General features: G+C 31.8%; 1 protein-coding gene and 2 long non-coding RNA genes across 3 annotated transcripts; 1 reads left to right on the top strand and 2 right to left on the bottom strand.

Annotated features, from left to right (window-relative positions):
- Positions 1–214: 214 nt before the first annotated feature.
- LOC143068068 (uncharacterized) lies at positions 215–1357 on the bottom strand. Its single transcript, XR_012976105.1, has 2 exons — positions 1285–1357; positions 215–580 (listed from the first exon to the last, which is right to left on the bottom strand). It is a non-coding gene; the product is annotated as an uncharacterized LOC143068068 (long non-coding RNA).
- A 1696-nt stretch (positions 1358–3053) lies between these two features.
- Positions 3054–5002, bottom strand: LOC143066437 (uncharacterized). Its single transcript, XR_012975617.1, has 2 exons — positions 4727–5002; positions 3054–3399 (listed from the first exon to the last, which is right to left on the bottom strand). It is a non-coding gene; the product is annotated as an uncharacterized LOC143066437 (long non-coding RNA).
- A 7057-nt stretch (positions 5003–12059) lies between these two features.
- On the top strand, positions 12060–18266 carry LOC143066436 (uncharacterized). The gene is made up of 6 exons (XM_076239363.1): positions 12060–12145; positions 12265–12357; positions 14363–14490; positions 15801–15892; positions 16506–16765; positions 17905–18266. The coding sequence occupies exons 2-6, from the start codon at positions 12285–12287 to the stop codon at positions 18123–18125; spliced, it is 774 nt and encodes a 257-aa protein (XP_076095478.1). The 5' UTR covers positions 12060–12145; positions 12265–12284; the 3' UTR covers positions 18126–18266.

The following is an 18266-nucleotide window of genomic DNA, read 5'->3' as shown; positions in this document are numbered from 1 at the left end:
AAAAGGGGTCCGCTCCAGTCTTGAATCAGTGATTTTGTTTATCATAAACAAAATATTGTCTCACACTGAAAGGGGCAGTCGGGCAACATGCACAGCCCGGATTGTCAAAACAACTAAGATTTACAAAAATGATTACAAACAAAAACCATCAGTTGGACAATCTTACTGGAATCTGATTATCTCTACTGATAAATAATGCAACACTAATGACACATTTAAGTTTTGGAATGATTTTATTCACAAAGAATGTTTCTCATTGGTATACATTTCTATGCTCTTGTCTTTTCAGAGTTTATATTGGAAATTAAAAATTGCTGCATGAAAGACACTAGCTCCACATTCCTATGCATATGATTTTATATGCATGAGAATCATTCCATAAAATATCCGTTTGATATCCTTTCAATGCATGACACTGTCTAGTGGTTTTTCTGCCACAATTACAAGGAAAACCTGGCTAAACTTGTGCTAAATCAAACACTTTTAAAATCTTACATCGCTATTGATGTTAAGCAATTATTTAAAGGGCCATCCGGAACTGTTGGGTTTTATGACAGTCTTCCTTCCATACACACCATCGCTGCAAAATAATTTGAACATTCAATTAGATGATTATAATATTATTTGGCAATCCAAAGAGAACCTGAAAACATCAGACCACAATAAACAGAGACCCCAAAAAAAGCCAATTTTACTTTACAATGAAATTGAAAAAGTAGTTAGTTACATGTCAAATCATCTTTTGGCTGTCGACAAAAAATAAATAAAATCTAAATTTCGTAGCATTTTACACCCCCCCCCCCCCCTTTTTTAACTGAATTTGTTCAAGGTATGGTGGTTTTACCCCTTTTCAGATTTCAGTATGTCATGTTGTATATCTTTTATAAATTAGATGAATTTCTAGCAAGTTTCTACGATATTCTTTATCATTTGACAAAATACTATGCATCTGAATTAAATTGTTTACTATTTGAAAAAGCGCGCCTTCTTTTACTTTAATTTACTTCCCTTTATTTAACATAGCAACAAATATTAAAAACTGCCACATTTGACTGCATATCAATTTTTTTTCCCAAAAAAAATATATGTCAAGCAGCATAATTAACTTTACAAATTGGGAGAAAATCAAGATGTTCCGACTATAGGTTAGTATTAAAAAAAAATAATGAAAGGTTGGCATGATTCCAGGTTTGAACCCTGACGACACTTAAAATCGAAAATTCACTTATTTACCTATCATATGGAGATACGATGATGTGATAAACTTAACAATTAATAATTTACCTGGTGCATTATCATATTCACATTACGTTGACACGTCTCAGTTCGTCTGTGTTAGCTCATTTCAAGCTAGTCTCGATAACCCAGACGCATATTTAAATATAGCGTCTGGGGTGATTAACCGGACTGGTCAGATATTTATAGGGGGCGTAACAAATAATTAAATATAGAACATATCTATAAATAGCACTTCCGTTATCCCCATTATATTTAAAAAAAAAAATAACAACAGTAAACAGTGTAACGTTACATGTATATGTGACTATTAAAACTGACATTCTTGTAGCTGATCCTATGTTGCCCAACTTGCAGATGGGCAATTTTAAAAGAACGATAAGAAACTGTAATAAGGGGCGATCTTTTTTTCTGAAATTTGCCGTCACATGTAACAAAAAATTAAAGACGTGATTTTTTTTCGTGGGAAAATTTGGTTAATTATATCATATAAGGAAACACTGTAGCATGACTGTATAGTGCCCTCCTTATAACAAGTTCTGGATCCGCCACTGGTCGTGTATAGAGGATACCACGCTCTCTGCGCGCTAAGAGAGGGATCCGTAGGTGGACCGTTGTACATAAAGTAATCCAATATAACTTAATTTTCTGGTGAGTTATAATTTCTCGAACATCTATCCCCAACGGGCTATAATTTAGGACCTCATCTTTATAATTATTGTAATTTGTTTTCGTCCTGAACATTACCATTATTTACCACAAGACGATAACAAAGCAACCCAAAAGAAAAGTCAATCTATTTTTATATTTTAACACACCACGTTTAATATTCTCTTATCTTCATACTATAAACTACCATTTTTCTCTATTTTCATATTATAGCACACCACTATATATATTCTCTATTCTTTATATTGCATCACATCGTCCTGAACATGCATGAAATATTTGCCACTTGACGTTAAGCAACCAAGTCGGTATATTGTAGCCACGTTAGTCTGTATTCCTTTTTTTTAATTTTTATCCATTTTTTTTAGTTTTGTCTTATTCTTATTTCTGTAAATTCTTGTTATAATTTATTCTTTCCTTTTTATAATAATCTTTCAGATATCTGACGCACTTACCTTACTCGAAAAGCACACATCAAGTTAGAAAAACAACTCTAAGATTACAATGTAGAAAACCCTGCTTAACAACTTATCACTGGCAGATCAGTGAGATCACACAATGAGTCAACTCAATTTTTATTTACAAAATTAACTGATCTTAAAATTGCTAACGACAGAATAGTCTGAATGTTTCACCAATAATCTATATCGCCTAATCCTTTTGGGAAGAAAACATTTGGGGATCAACCTTCACACGATACCACTTTGTCAATCTCCGTGTCTATGAAGAAATACAGAAGTTAACCAGTCATTCATGAAACCCAATACTCTTTGAATGTATGTTTGAATCAATCACATGGAAAAGATGGAATGGGATTTATCCCATACTGCATGATAACTTGTACAAAAAATAACTGAAAAGTGTATTCTCTTACTACAAACTATTATAATATCCATCATGACTTTTGTTTAAAAGGGCAGCTTCACAAAAACAACAACTTCGAATTCTCCTGTACATGTGAACCTTTATATAAAATAAGGAGATTGGTATGATTGCTAATGAGGCAACAACCCAGAAGAGTTCAAATGACATGGATATTCGCAAATATAATCACTGCTCGGCCTCCAATATTAAGAAAACTCCATACCATATAGTTAACTGAGAAGGGCCAGACATGTAAATGAGATACAACGCAAACGTGAAAACTGTTAAATTGTTTATATGATTTTTAATTTGTTAATACAAATCTTAATTCTCCGACATATCTGACAACAATGTGTTTCTTGATGTTTGTTTCATTTACTTAATATATGTCTGTGTACCTTTTTTCGCTTTGTGGTTGCTGTCAAAATAATGTTAACCCAACATTTTTGATACTGTGATTTATTTATAATGATTGCTGCTTCAGTAATTAAAAAAAATTCTTTGAATTTTTTTTCTTATAAAATTGAAGCTGTTTATGATACAATGAAAATTCGAATATTTATATAGATTTTTTTTAATTCTTCACATTTTACACATAACAACTGTGTCCCGAAATCATCATTGGTTTGTCTACAAAATAAAGTAAATGTTAAAATCATATTAATTTTTGGTCACCAGCATAGCATATATGAAAAACAAAATGTTTGGAAAAAAACATCATATAGAAATATACATTTAGAAATGTCTTGGTTCAAGCTGAATCCCGCTACGGGATGCGAGATTATCTCGCTGTGATGACACGACCCATTGGTGGCATTGGGTTGTTTCCTGCTCTTTTGTCGGGTTGGTGTCTCTTTGACACATTCCCTGTCTGTATTCTCTATCAAAATCATGCATGAATTTTTATCATTGTTAAAGGCCATACAGTTGCCTATACTTGCTCTCATCCATCTCCTTTGAACTTGGGGTGGATAGTTGTCTCATTGGTATTCATACCGCATGTTCTTACTTGTATAATGTTGACCTTTTGGTACTTTTATTTTCAATTTTTGTATAAGTCAACAAGATGTCCTCTTAATCATGTTGATGTCTACTTTTGGTAATGTATGTCATTGGGTTCACCGGTTGCTGCCTCATTGACACCTCCTTTCATTGATGCTGCATCTATTGTTTTACTGTCTTGTTTTGCATAAAAACAAATTTTCAGTGTATTCCTCATGCCATGGTTTTGTTTCAAGGTTTAGAAAGCCAATTGGTATATATTCACAGACAACATTTGTATTCTTTTATGGACTTTTTTTAGTGGGAAAAAAATGCCTCTTAAAAAGTGCAAAAAAGTATTTTTCTTTTTTAAGTTGACCAGTCCAGACTTTGTTTACTAACAGTATATTTAAATTACTTTTCATAACAACGTGTCCCACTTCTTATATGTTTGTATAAGCTAAATGCATTTGTTTAAAAAAAAAAATCGAGCATAAATCATTTTGACCGTTTTGTGTATGTACAAAATCAGTGGCATCTTCTAGATATTATATACTTTGTTTGTTTTTCTTCTGCTTATGGTTTTGAATTGCATTCCCTCCTTCATATGTGTACAACATTGCGCATCTCTCCTTCCCCCCCCCCCCCGGGCCCCTTCCCTTTTTTTTTTACACATATCAAGATGCAAACTCCTTTATACACTACATATAAATACAACAAACTTATCTTGGATGAAGTTCATATTTCGGCGTCATATCACTTTTCCATTAAGTATTTTTAAAGTTAACAACCCCAAAATGTATTTATAGCGTACACACGACTATTCGAGTGGTCCCAGTCAATACAAAAATTTCCATTTATTGTATAATTATTAACTTGCTTACGTAGCACGGACATGCATAAAAGAATATAACAACTCGATGTTTCAGTTTGCATTAACATTTATGTAACAGTTTGTGTTGTTATATAATCTTACCAAGGTTTGATGTGCTGTTATTTTCCTTCGCGGTCATGGAAGCCATGCTGTCTGGTGTTTTCCACGACTTGTATGTCGTCACAAACAAAATATAAATAGCTTTAAACAACAATCGGTACACTCGGGCTTTTCAATAGTATTATCGTAAAATAATTTCTTCCGAAGTCAATAACCAACTTCTTGGTTATTCGTCTTGGACATTATCTTTAAAAACAAGCTAAAAAAGCCGATACTATTCCGAATGTCATAAATTACCATTTTTATATCACTTGTCATCCAGACGCTCTTCTTTGAAAAATAAAGCGGCTGGGTGATCGAGACTAATTTCAAGCTCGTAAACAATGTACACCATTTTCCGCTATTCTTTACCGATTACCTCTAGTCAGAAGAGCCCACTGTTTACAGGGGCGATAATATTTTGTCACCAGTTCACGCACTGGATTAATGAAAGGAAACTACACTTATGCGTTGAAAAACAAGATATTCTCTTAGCTCCACTGAACCGTTTGTTGCTGCATACATGCTCAAACAGGTTAGATCATACTCCACAAAGTGTATCTGGTAGATGATAGAGTAATATAATATTATTTCCTAGTGATGAGGGACCGTTCAATATTTATCAGATGGATGGGCCGGTGCAAAATGGGGCGGGGCAAGCACTTTTTTTGTGGAAATATTTGGATGGGCAAGAACTTTTTTAAAAATATTTAGTGGATGGGCCAGAATATATTTTGTAGGAAAAATTTTGCTATCAATTTTATTGATGTGTAGGATATTTCTTTTGCGGGCACTCAAAACATGTCTCAACAAACTGGTAGCTTGGCTCATTTCTGTCAATTTTAAGGATTTAATTAAGGAATAAAAAGCTAGAATTTTCTGTTCAGACTATCTTTTAAATTATTTTGACCTTATAGAATACCAAATTGTTTGATAGTTTGGTGTATTGCTGTAAAATTTATGGATTTAATTAATAGGTAAGAAAAAAAAAGCTCAAATGTTTAGATAAGGCTAAATTCAGATAGTAAACTTTAAATTTTTTTCTAACTTTTTCAAATCAACTTGGATTTTCCTAAAACTCTACAGCTATCTCATTTATATATTGATCTTATAGAAAGCCAGGTTGTTTGGTAAATAGGTGCATTGCTGTTAAATTTATAGATTTAATTAATAGGTAAGAAAAAAAACCCTCAAATTTTAAGTTTAGGCTGAATCTAGATAGTCATCTTTAATTTTTTTTATAACTTTTTTAAATCAACATGGATTTTCATAAAACTCTACAGCTATTTCATTTATATATATTGATCTTACAGAATGTCAGGTTCATTGGTAGTTTGGTGTATTGCTGTCATTCTTATGGATTTAATAAAAAGGTTAAAAAAAGCTCAAATTTTCAGTTTAGGCTAAATCCAGATAGTCATCTTTAAATTTTTTTATAACTTTTTCAAATAAACATGGATTTTCATAAAACTTTACAGCTATTTCATTTATATATTGATCTTATAGAATGCCAAGTTGTTTTGTAGTTTGGTGTGATGCTGTCATTCTTATGGATTTAATAAAAAGGTTAAAAAAAGCTCAAATTTTCAGTTTAGGCTAAATCCAGATAGTCATCTTTAAATTATTTTATAACTTTTTCAAATCAACATGGATTTTCATAAAACTTTACAGCTATTTCATTTATATATTGATTTTATAGAATGCCTAGTTGTCTAATAATTTGGTGTGTTGCTGTCATTCTTATGGATTTAATAAAAAGGTTTAAGAAAAAGCTTAAATTTTCAGTTTTTGGTTATTTCAAGATAGTCATCTTTAATTTTTTTCATAACTTTTTCAAATCAACTTGCATTTTCATAAAACTCTACTGCTATATCATTTTTATATTGATCTTATTGAATGCCAGGTTGTTTAGTACTTTGGTTTTTGCTGTCGTTTTATGGATTTAGTTAATAGGTTGAAAAAAAGCTACGATTTAAAGTTTAGAATAAGTTCAGATGGTCACCTTTCATTTTTTTATAACTTTTTCAAATCAACTTAGATTTTCATATAACTGTACAGCTATCTCATTTATATATTGATCTTAAAGAATGCCAGATTGTTTTATAGTTTGGTGTTGAGCTGTCAAATTTGGGGAATTAATTAATAGGCGAAAAGGGCTGCATCAAAGTCAAAAACATGTCTGCCTATATTTGCTTAAAAAGACCATATTAAATTTCTTTTTTTGAAAAGTAGAATAGATAAAGGGACATTGATATTTGAACTATAAACATGTTCTGTTATAAGGACAATAAATAGTAATTCAGTATATGATAATATGTTTACTAGTCCAAGAGTTATTGTCCCTTAATTTAAGTTATTTCCTTTATTTTAAATCAATATTGTATTTGTCAGGCTGCACATATAAAATCAAATCTGTACATGTATATTCATACTGGTTTTGAAAATCAATAAAATGTATGGTTCTGATACACACGTAGATATATACATATAGAATTAACTAGCACATTTTAAATATTGTATAAAGTCTATTCTTTGATTTCAAGACATAAAAATTTAAAAACTTTGAAATAGAAAAAGAACCTAAATCATTTTTTATTGTCTTAGAGTTTTAGAGGGGCAAGGATTTTTTTCATAGCTTTTTTTAGATGGGCAAGGACTTTTTTCAGAATTTAAAAGGATGGGCAATAACTTTTTTAAAAAAATAATATTAAGAATGCACTGGCCCATCCATCTGATAAATATTGAACGGTCCCTGACAGCCATCTGCGTCAAAGATACCAAATTCATTCAAAGACATTTCGGGCTATTTTGTTACAACATTCTACATGATTGTTAATCCTACATGATGCTGTATCCAAGTTAGATTTGAAAGAATCTGCGACCAGGTTTAATTTAAATCGGGCAAAATCTTGTGAATTCTAGTGCAGTTTGTCATAATATGTACAATTAGAAACGCACACATAGTGCTTAGTCTTTAGTTTTCTATGTTGTGTGTTTGTTTTGTACTATTATTTGTCTGTTTGTCTTTTTATTTTTCAGCCATGGCGTTGTCAGTTTATTTTCGATTCATGAGTTTGACTGTCCCTCTGGTATCTGTCGTCCCCTTTCTGAACACAATTGTGTCGACTGCAAATCCCATTTGAGGGTGTCTATTGAGTTAAAGATAGAATGAAATTCAAAACAGTGTGGCTGTGGCAATTGTTTGACACATTAAATTCATCCATTGACTGGGGCAATTTAGGTGAACGTTTGTATGTAACGACCACTGCTCACTATGTACTCTTTAAAGACACTTAAACTATGGGGTCACCAAAGGTTCTCAACACCTTAATAAAGTAATTCGAAAAATTAATTAGATATAACACGATGTTTTGATTTATATCAATTATATAAATCAAAACATAAAGGTTATTCGTGATTAATTTTTCGAATTATTTTATAATTAAAGGCGTTAAGAAACCTTTTGTGACCCCACAGTTAAAATGTCTATCATAGGTGCGTTGTGAACAGTGGTCGTTACAGACAAACGTTCACGTAAATTGTCCCAGTCAATGGATGAATTTAATGTGTCAATCAATGGCCACAGCCACACTGTTTTGAATTTCATTCTATAATAGTTAATGGCTGGCTGTTCCATAATCGATTGATTGATTGATTGATTCTCTTTATTTCCTCCATTATACTGAAGATTTACATTTTAAACACAAGTATACTTATTACAAGAAATGAACAACATATAAATACAAACTATAATTAAAGCACATACACATACACAAAAAATAATTACATTTGACAAAAATGTATATGTACCTACAGGCTACATTTGTTTGATGCAAATGTTTAAGTGTCCAAAATTAAACCTAGTATGCTCAGATAATTCGCCTTTAAATTTTTCGTACAGTTGAAAAATATGATCTGCCAAACAACACATCATGTGACCCTAATTGTCAAAAGTTAAAAGAATGCATAAAATCGGTAATGCCACCAAGTAAAGCTACGATTATATCGCTATCATCTTCCTGAAAAAGCGTACAGATTCCTGGACTGGTAAAACATCAACAATTCCGTATATGTTTACTCTTGTTGGTAATGTGTATGACTTGGCATTTGTTGGGATGAAGTTCCAATCATTCTTCCATGCTTGTAGGGTCTCAAAATGCTTTTGCAGTAGGTCTGTGTATGTGTTGTTTTTTATTGCCCTGTATAGAACGCAGTCATCAGCAAATAGTCTGATTGATTATTTGTTCACTGTGTTATCTAGGTCATTAATGTAAGGGGAAGTGTTGATTGGAAAGGTGGAGTGTCCTATGTTCGGTGTTCTTTCATCCAGCTATGGAAATTACTTCGTGTTCCATAGTGATTAATGCATTAGTCTTATATGTGGTACCTCATCGAATGCCTTGGAGAAACCCAAAAGAATAAAATCTGTTTGTTCGGTTTTCCCGTTTTACAAGATCCTGGACAGTGAATATAAGTTGTAATTCACATGACATGTGTTCCCGGAAGCCATGCTGTGTGTTAAGGTGGTGTTTCATGATAATTTTCATAATTATATGCTGCAACATTTTACAGGTGATGAATGGGAGTGAGAAAGGTCTTTAATTTCAAGGGCGGCTCTTAGAACCTTTCTTAACCAAGTGTTTGTCTACAGGTACAGGCAATCTTTGTATCTATGGAAGACGTAATTGTTTTCAGTATATCGTGGTAACGAAAGATTTTCTTTATTATTTACCATTCGTACATAGATTACGTTCACTGAAATATAAAAGTAACTACATATACGGGCATAGCGATGAGTTTGGATATTTAAACACTGTTAGGCGATGCCAAAGGAACATTAACAATAGGTAACGAAAAATTGTTCCTTTTGTCCAAAATTTTCTACAGAGTTAATTGTACCCCCTTGCTTAACTGAAATATCAAAATCTAAAAGAGGACAGTTACTGCTGTTTTTAATTTGAAATATTTAATAAAAAGTAAATATAAAAAGAAGATGTGGTATGAATGCCAATGAAGCCACTTTCAACAAGAGACCGAATGACACAGAAATTAAGAACTATAGGTCACCGTACGGCCTTTAACAATGAGCAAAGCACATATCGCATAGTCAGCTCTAAAATAGGCACAGAAATGAACAATTGAAACTTGAAAACTTACAGTCTAATCTATAAACAGAATGATGAACGGAAAACAAATATTTAACACAGGAACAAACGACAAACACTGAAGTTCAGGCTCCTGATTTGCGACAGGCACTCACAAAATGTGGCATGGTTAAATTTGTTTGAAGGTTATAACCCTTTCCTGACCTGGGACAGTTTTGTTCGAAGGTTCCAAACCTTTCTTGACCTGGGACAGTTTTGTTTGAAGGTTCCAACCCTTTCCTGACCTGGGACAGTTTTGTTTGAAGGTTCCAACCCTTTCCTGACCTGGGACAGTTTTGTTTGAAGGTTCCAACCCTTTCCTGACCTGGGACAGTTTTGTAACAACACAACAGAAGAATAATCTATAAAATCTGTTGAAAAAGGTTTCTCTCATTATATTGATACGAATAGAAATACCTCTAACTAAATCACTGAGTAGACGTAGACGGGTACTGATACATCCCAACAAGTACAGATCTATGAGTACACACAGTTACTGACAGCTAGTTCAAAGCCAATAATATTTTTTGTTGATTTAATTTTCAGTAACTAATAAAAAAAAATCAATATTGATATCAATAAAAACGTTTTCAAAGATCTAAATACGGTGTTGTATTGGTAATCTTTTAGAAAAGTTTATTTAAAGGATCGATTTGTTTACCCGGATCGTTTCTAAATTTTCGGGCTCGGTAAACATCTCTGTAAAAATGAGAATTCTCCTTTGGATAAATATTGACAGTAGATGTAGAGATTACTGACGAGTTAAAGAATAAATATAACCAAAAGAACGGTAAGTATTGTCAACCGAATGTGATTTAGACGGGTCTTTACTATTTTGGCCATACACTTTGATTTATAAATGCACAAGAACAAGTCTGCTATTAATGCGGCTCAATTGGAGCCCATAGGCGTTCCTGCAATCAATCTGTTGATAAATTGTATTGCCGAAACGTATAAGAATGTTGTAAGAGATTTTTATGAATTACAGCAAATACATTTACATTCAGATTTTTCAGTCTACTCCGTTCAGTGTACAAAGCTATGGATAATATTTCTAATCCATAGTATTTCAATATTTTTCTAATTTCTTTAAATTTAATATTACTGAAGTCCTCAATAACAAAAACAACATGGATCCGTTTTGAAGACCGTACTTTGACCTATAATGGTGTGCTATTACAAATTGTGACTTGGATCATAAAGTTGACTCATTGGCACTCATACCATATTTTCTTATATCTAGTATGCAACACTGGTGCCATTTCAGTGGATATTTCATATCAGTCTGATTGAGAAATCGGGGTCGATGGCAGATCTTAAGACGTCAAAAGACTTTCATAACATGCACGTATAGAATACACTCGACGAAGCGTTACAAATGCTGTGCTATCATCAAAGATCAAAAAAGGAATATTTACCACCAGATGTTTACAAAAGAAAAAAAAAAATTTTGCTTGTCAGTGAAAAGTAAAATCACAAAAATACTGAACTCTAAGAAAAATCCAAAACGAAAAGTCCCTAATCAAATGGCTAAATATGGTAACAACAGTCAACACTGTGTTACAATCTCAAAACAAACAAACATTTACAAAAAAGCACAAAAAGCATCTAGAAAATTAAAAAACACATTCATTGCATTGCGTGTTTGACGTAAGAAAACGATAAAACATACTTTTAGTCAAATGTTGTTCAATTTGTTGCATAAATTAGTTCTCTTTGTGTATCATATTGAACAAGTAAGCAACAAAACCTCTTATATAAACAGAAAAATAAGATAAATAGAAAATGCCTACTTAACTTAATATAATTTGAAAATGCAAGTTCATAAAGTTTTTATCCTATTATGATTTACGTGATGTTGTTGTCTTATATTTGAAGGCCAGTCATGTACAATATTACCCGCAAGTACTGTATTATACGCTTTGTTAATATTTTGTTTAAGGCAACCATTGTATGATAAGATGATAACATGACCATATGGGATGTTAGCAAAAACCACTTCCAAAAAAATATAAACAAATACGCAAAACAGGCGTCATTAAAACACGACAACATCTCTTATTCACAAAAACGGTCTAAACACAGAAGCAGTTACAATCCATTGGCCTTTGGCTGTTTCAAACTTTGGTCAAGCCTATCGTGACACGTTTTACGATATCTTATAAATGTTGATAACTGATTCATGTATTAAGATGCGATATGATCAAATTTATGCACAATGCTTTAATATAAAGGTACATCTGATATTTACATAAGTATTACGGCACTGTTTTAACAGGTGAGAATTGCCTAACATTATACTAACAAACAAGTATATTCTGGGATAAGAGGACAATTTTATAAGTTCATTTGTTGAATTTTGCAATTCTGATTCATTCCAATTAACGTTTTGTACAGGTTTTCTGAAAGCAAACAGAATGTACAAGTTATATGTTATATTAACCATAGCAATATTGGCTGAGGGAGCTGTTGACAAAAGGAACCATGTTGGTAAGTCATTTAAAAGATAAAACAATTGATAAATCTGATTCTTAAACTATATCGGTATTATTTGATAAATTAATTGCCTTTATACTTCAAAATTGTTTGTGAATAAGGAAACCATAAGACCACTGCTCATTTTGAAAAATACTTTTTCTTCGTTTAAAAAGGGACGCGTACAAAATGAATACAAGCATTAAATAGAAAATTGTGTGCAATATTTAGATTTACCGTTCCTAAACCAGGTATTTATAATTTATCTTTTATAAAAGGAAAATGTATTCCAGTAAATGCTAAATAAATGCTAAATGTGACTTAATAATTACTTGTGGGATAATTTAAATTGCCTTGAAACCATTTATATAATTATGTTTCGGCCATGAATGTTATAGACAGGTTGAAAGTATTGGTGATCGTATGGGTTCCAATTTTCCCAAATTGATACAGAAATAATATGAAACACAGTTACTGCCAAAAATCAGTAAAAATTCAAATTCCATTTAATTTAGACATTTAATAACACTCACCTTTGCCTTAATGATATTTTGCTTTTGATTAAATGATCAAGGAATTTGAATCAATACTGCGGAAATTTACGCAAAGAAGATAATTTGAAAAAAAACTGTTAAAAACATTAATATTTGTCCTGTTGATATTTAAAATTACTGAAAATGACATTTTATCAATTTGTAAACAGTTTCTGTGTAATTTCATGCTATTGTTGTTTGTGATGGTCTTTATTTGTTACTAAATAGCACTTTTCAGTTGCTCATTTAGTATGTTCTCTCCAAAAGAGACGATAGAGGATAGTATCGTAGGTTAAAATGTTTCCCTTTTGGAGAATGTCTCCCTTCAGCTCCAACTTACATTTAGTTTGTTTCCGGACGCTCGCTATTCTAGTGTCTGTTGTGACTTCATAGTTTTAGAGGGTCGTTATTTATGTATAGCTGGTAAATCATGAAGCCAGCGATTTCGTTCCCATAGAATACTTAAAACCTTTATTGAATTATTTCATATCAAAAGATTTGGTTTTTGCTTGATTTCAAACCATTCCACAATCAAATCTTTTTGAAATGATTTTCCCATCAAACAAACGGGATATCACATCCTAGTTTTCTTTAAGTGCGTTTTGTCTTTATTTACTAAGATCTTTTATCCCCCGTATTTGGTTGTACGTTATTCCAACTGTTGTAAAGGACCAGGTTACCCATGCCTTTTTCCGGTAACTCTGAAATTTGATAAAAAATTATTTTATGTGTTATTAAGGAGCTACATTTATACACAGCCAATTTTGCATAGGTACTATTTTTGTACTTAAAATCTGTAGTACTGAAAATTTACTTTTGATATTTAGTACTATTTCTTTACTTTAATATTATTGTACTTTTTATGTACCTGTATTTTACAGTACTTGATTTGTACTTAAAATTTTGGTACAGAAATAATACCAAAGCGATCACAATATTCCATGTTTGAAAATCATAATTTTAAGAGATTTGAAATAGACATACTATCAAAATGCTGAAAATGTAACGTTGTAACCAAAAATATGTAGTACTTAAATTTTCAAGTACAAATCAAGTGCTGTAAAATACAGATACCTAAATATTACAAAAATTTTAGAGTACCAAAATAGTATTGAATATGAAAAGTAGATTTCCAGTACTACAGATTTTTGGTACAGACATAGTACCTATGCAAAATTGGCTGTGTACGGAACATAAAAGTTAAGCTACTTAATCATAAATGGCTAAACAGAGACTTCATACAAAACAACATACTAGTAACTTGAAAAATAATACAAGTATTATTAGAAATACAAGCAATCTTAAAGTATTAATTTATACAAATTTCCATTGAATCGGTAAGTTCAAAGCCATTTCCAACATTTGTGTTTTTGCTTGTTTCAGACATCGTACTTTGCATGTACATGTAAATTAAAAGTCGACAAAGACCGGTGTTTTATGTTATCGTATCATAGTGATTCCAAACATAGCTCTCTATTTCATTTTAGTTTCTCATGTTGATACCGAAGTTAAAATACAATTACATCTTTCCGACGTCCTTAAAGACTTCTCCGAGAAATTGAATGACAAATCAAGTGACGATTTTCAGAGAAAAGCAAGCCAATTTTGTTCAAAGGTTAGTAAGCAAAAACTTATTTATTTATTTAGAACTATAATTATAGAAAAAATTACGAGACCGGGTATTCACTATATTATATACCAATTTAAGGTGACTACCTATACTTTGTTCTTCTATCAATATACTAGTATATGTTTTATTTATATTAATTGCGTTGTTCATTTTAAGCTTGTTATTTGGATATCGTAGATCATGCTCAAAACACAATTTTAAATTAGTGTTTTGTATTCCTAGAAATTTAAATTAATTTATTAACCACAAAATAACAACTACATGTAGGTAAAATGTTTGAGTCTGTAGAAAAAAGTAGGAGACCAAAATAATATGGTAGGTCTTCCAAATAGGTAATTGAGACCTTATCGACAAATATGTTGCTGTATGAATACATATTGCTTGAAAAGCGCCGATAGCCAAAATTCATGCATTTATTATGACTTATTTCTTACGTATCATAAGTCATTGTCATATAATATACGAAAGTGTTTAAATAGCTCTATGTAGAGATAAAAAGATGTGGCCGTCGGTTGGTGTCTGCCTCTTAGTCGGGTTGTTGTCTCTTTGACACATTCCCTATTTCCCTTCTCAATTTTATGTGGTACATGTATGAGTGCAAATGAGACAATTCTTTATCCCAGGAACAATGTGTAAAACGTAAACAATGATAGGTCAAAGTACACTGTTCACTTATGGTTTATTCAGTATGGACGGATATGGAATTATTCCATCGGAATAAAACAATGTAACGCGAAATGATTTATCATGGATTACTTTTGTTGTGTACATTATGTGTTGATAAACACGAGAGTCCCAGTTCACTTGTACCAGACAGAAATATTTAATTCATTAGATAGAATGAGAGAATAAACATGTTCTGTGTCAAAACTAACTTTTAACTTAAACCAGAGAAAAGGTACTATACAAAAAATACTTCTGAAAATAAACCATGTCGTTTCTTCTAATTTAAACTATAAACCACAAACACAAAAGCTGAAGAGAATTTGTGATTCTGTGATATCTTTTTGGAAAGGGATAATTGGTACACGCTGTCTTTTTGAGACTAGCTTTCCATGATCATATGAGATGGTACATGTATTTGCAAGCAGTATTAGTATTTGTTTTCCATTTCATTGTTATAAAAAAGAATAGTCGGCCCTTTGATTAAAGGACATTAAGATTATACCTGTCCCCTCACATGGAAGTATTTAGATAAAGTGATTGGTAGACGTGTTGTCGGACAGACACGTGGACTAAGCATAACACACAACATAATATATAATTTCAAACAAATTATACTTTATTATTTACAGCTCGAAAAAGTATTCCATGGAGATCTCCCCGTCATTATTTCTGGATCAGAACCTTTGAAGTTTGAAAAGTGTGAAGTCGAGAAATTCAACGTGTAAGCTTGCTTTATAGACAAATTTGCATGAAATTATAGTAATTATAATTCTTTTCCAGTTTGTACATTGCTGTTTGTGAAATTGCATAGGATGTCAGTATCAATTTTATGGAAGACGACCAAGATTACTTTGGGTTTATTTTACTTCGGAATTGAAATATTTCAGTTGTTTTTCCACGCTAAACATGCCATGTATATAGTGGGTTTTTTTTATATTCGGTACTTTTGATTGACAACAATCGAGAGGCATTCATAATTTAAATTCAACATTCATAATTACATGTGCTTCACTTGACTGTGACGTCTTAGGAAAATGAACAAAAACATTTTGATACCACGTTATGTCATAGTTGTAGCATATAAATGGTATTTAAAACTTGAATACCTCTCTTGGAAATATTTTAGAATCGTAAAAAACGTATCGTGCACAATAACGAGTTTTATTCATTTTATTGGTTCTTTCATATTCATGTACAGTTTTCATTGGTTGAAAATAATAAGGGATGGTTGAGGTTGTAAACAATCTATTTTAACACAGCTATAAGCATGATAAGTGATAAATTTCGTAATAGTATACAGCAAATTAAATGTTCTTGTTATCTGAATATTTTAGGAAAACCTTTAATGGTCTTATATTGGAAACAACTGTCGATTTCTACCTTTATTTCACGGGAAGATACGACGAAAAGTTAGTACCAGCCATTTTTAATGCAATAGTGAAAAACCGCGATAAGTCAGCAAAACCTTCACACAAAGGCAAAGGGGTAGTCAGCATTGGTGGACTTTATTTTTATCAATTTGATATTATGTCTATAACTGTATGGGTGAACACCCATGAAATTGAAGATGATGAACGCTTTGATCGACGATCTTGTAAGTATATATTTGAACTTTATTATATACAATAAAAAGGCGGGAGTTTAAAGATTGAAAAAGGGAACACAATCACAAGGGGGCAATTACAAACCACAACTCGAAGACAAACATGTAACACCATGACAAGGCAATAAATGTCTACAACAGTCCTCAAAACACTACACCGAAAAACTATCACAAAGACTAAGCGAGAGAATCGGCGCCATTCAAAACCGGGAGTAAACCAAGATGCTCCAAAAGGGTTAGCAGTTCCTGTTTCACTAAATAAGTTTCGAATTTCATGATGAGTACCTATTGTTTTGTTTATCAATTAGTGAGGTTTTTTTTTTATCACGTGTACACTATACCACTTATTTGTTACATCATAATATGTAATTGCTTAATTTCATTATTTTTACATGATTATATAATTCTACTGGCGAAGGATACATTACTTTAGAAACTAGCAAACTCTTCCATCCATTTGACTATGAATTGTTTCTCTTAAATTATAAACATCAGCACTGCGTTTTAAATCGTCATTTTTTAATTTATTTACTTTTAGTGTAAACGCTAGACGAATTAGAACTATTTGTAGGTGTATGTCATTTGCCCTTTTTCGTTGTTTAACTTTAAGGGTTGTATGCTACTCTATAGATGCTCATTCTACATCTTCCGCATTGTTGGTCTCACTGAAGTTCACCACGAATTGCATGTTATTGATATATTTTCCCTCTTTTTGACAATTTGTATATTTAAACGTTTGAAGGTCCCATTGTTAGACATTGGCATAGAAATATGACCACACAAACTTGTCTTAGAGAAACGTCTTTTTGTTTTGTCTTGCGGTATATGTTTAAAACTTTAAATACGCATTTATGTCAGAATTGGGACGTTTCTTCCGTTAGTGATGTCGAGAGAGTACCAATCAGTCTTATAATAACTTTTCTGAAGAAAGGCTGTCTACTGCAAGGGAATTAAGCTCTATCTAACATTCACAATCTACCACAGGCAATCTTATTCTCCTTTCTATAGACCTTCTTTGCAAAATACACCAATTATCATCTTGAATAAGCAAGAAATATTTGCTACTGGACGTTAACCAAACAATTATAATCATCAACATTACTTCTGACATGTGACATATATAATTTTAGCTTTAGAGACAAGACTACTCGAAATTCTTCTTGACAGCCAAATCGGGAAGACAGTTGCTAGAAGAACCATGGATCACAATAGCAGCGAACGAATGGTTTACGAACGAATACCGGTTCAGAGAATTAATGAAAAACTCCAAAGATTGATGAAAATAGAACAAATCACGGCCACAAATACAGAAAACAGGGAGTACAACGATGATGCATTTGCTCTGCAATAAACTGTCAAATAAAATGAGAAAGGAAGATGGAAAAGACCTCATTATATGTTTATTTCTTAACTGTTTCTTTATCATAAATATGTTTAAATTTATAAAGCTTAGAAAATGATGTAAGTTTTATTCATTAAACTATAAACGAAA

The sequence above is a fragment of the Mytilus galloprovincialis genome, chromosome 3 (assembly GCF_965363235.1).
Source record: "Mytilus galloprovincialis chromosome 3, xbMytGall1.hap1.1, whole genome shotgun sequence".
NCBI lineage: Eukaryota > Metazoa > Mollusca > Bivalvia > Mytilida > Mytilidae > Mytilus > Mytilus galloprovincialis.
This window is presented reverse-complemented; position numbering and strand designations above follow the sequence as displayed.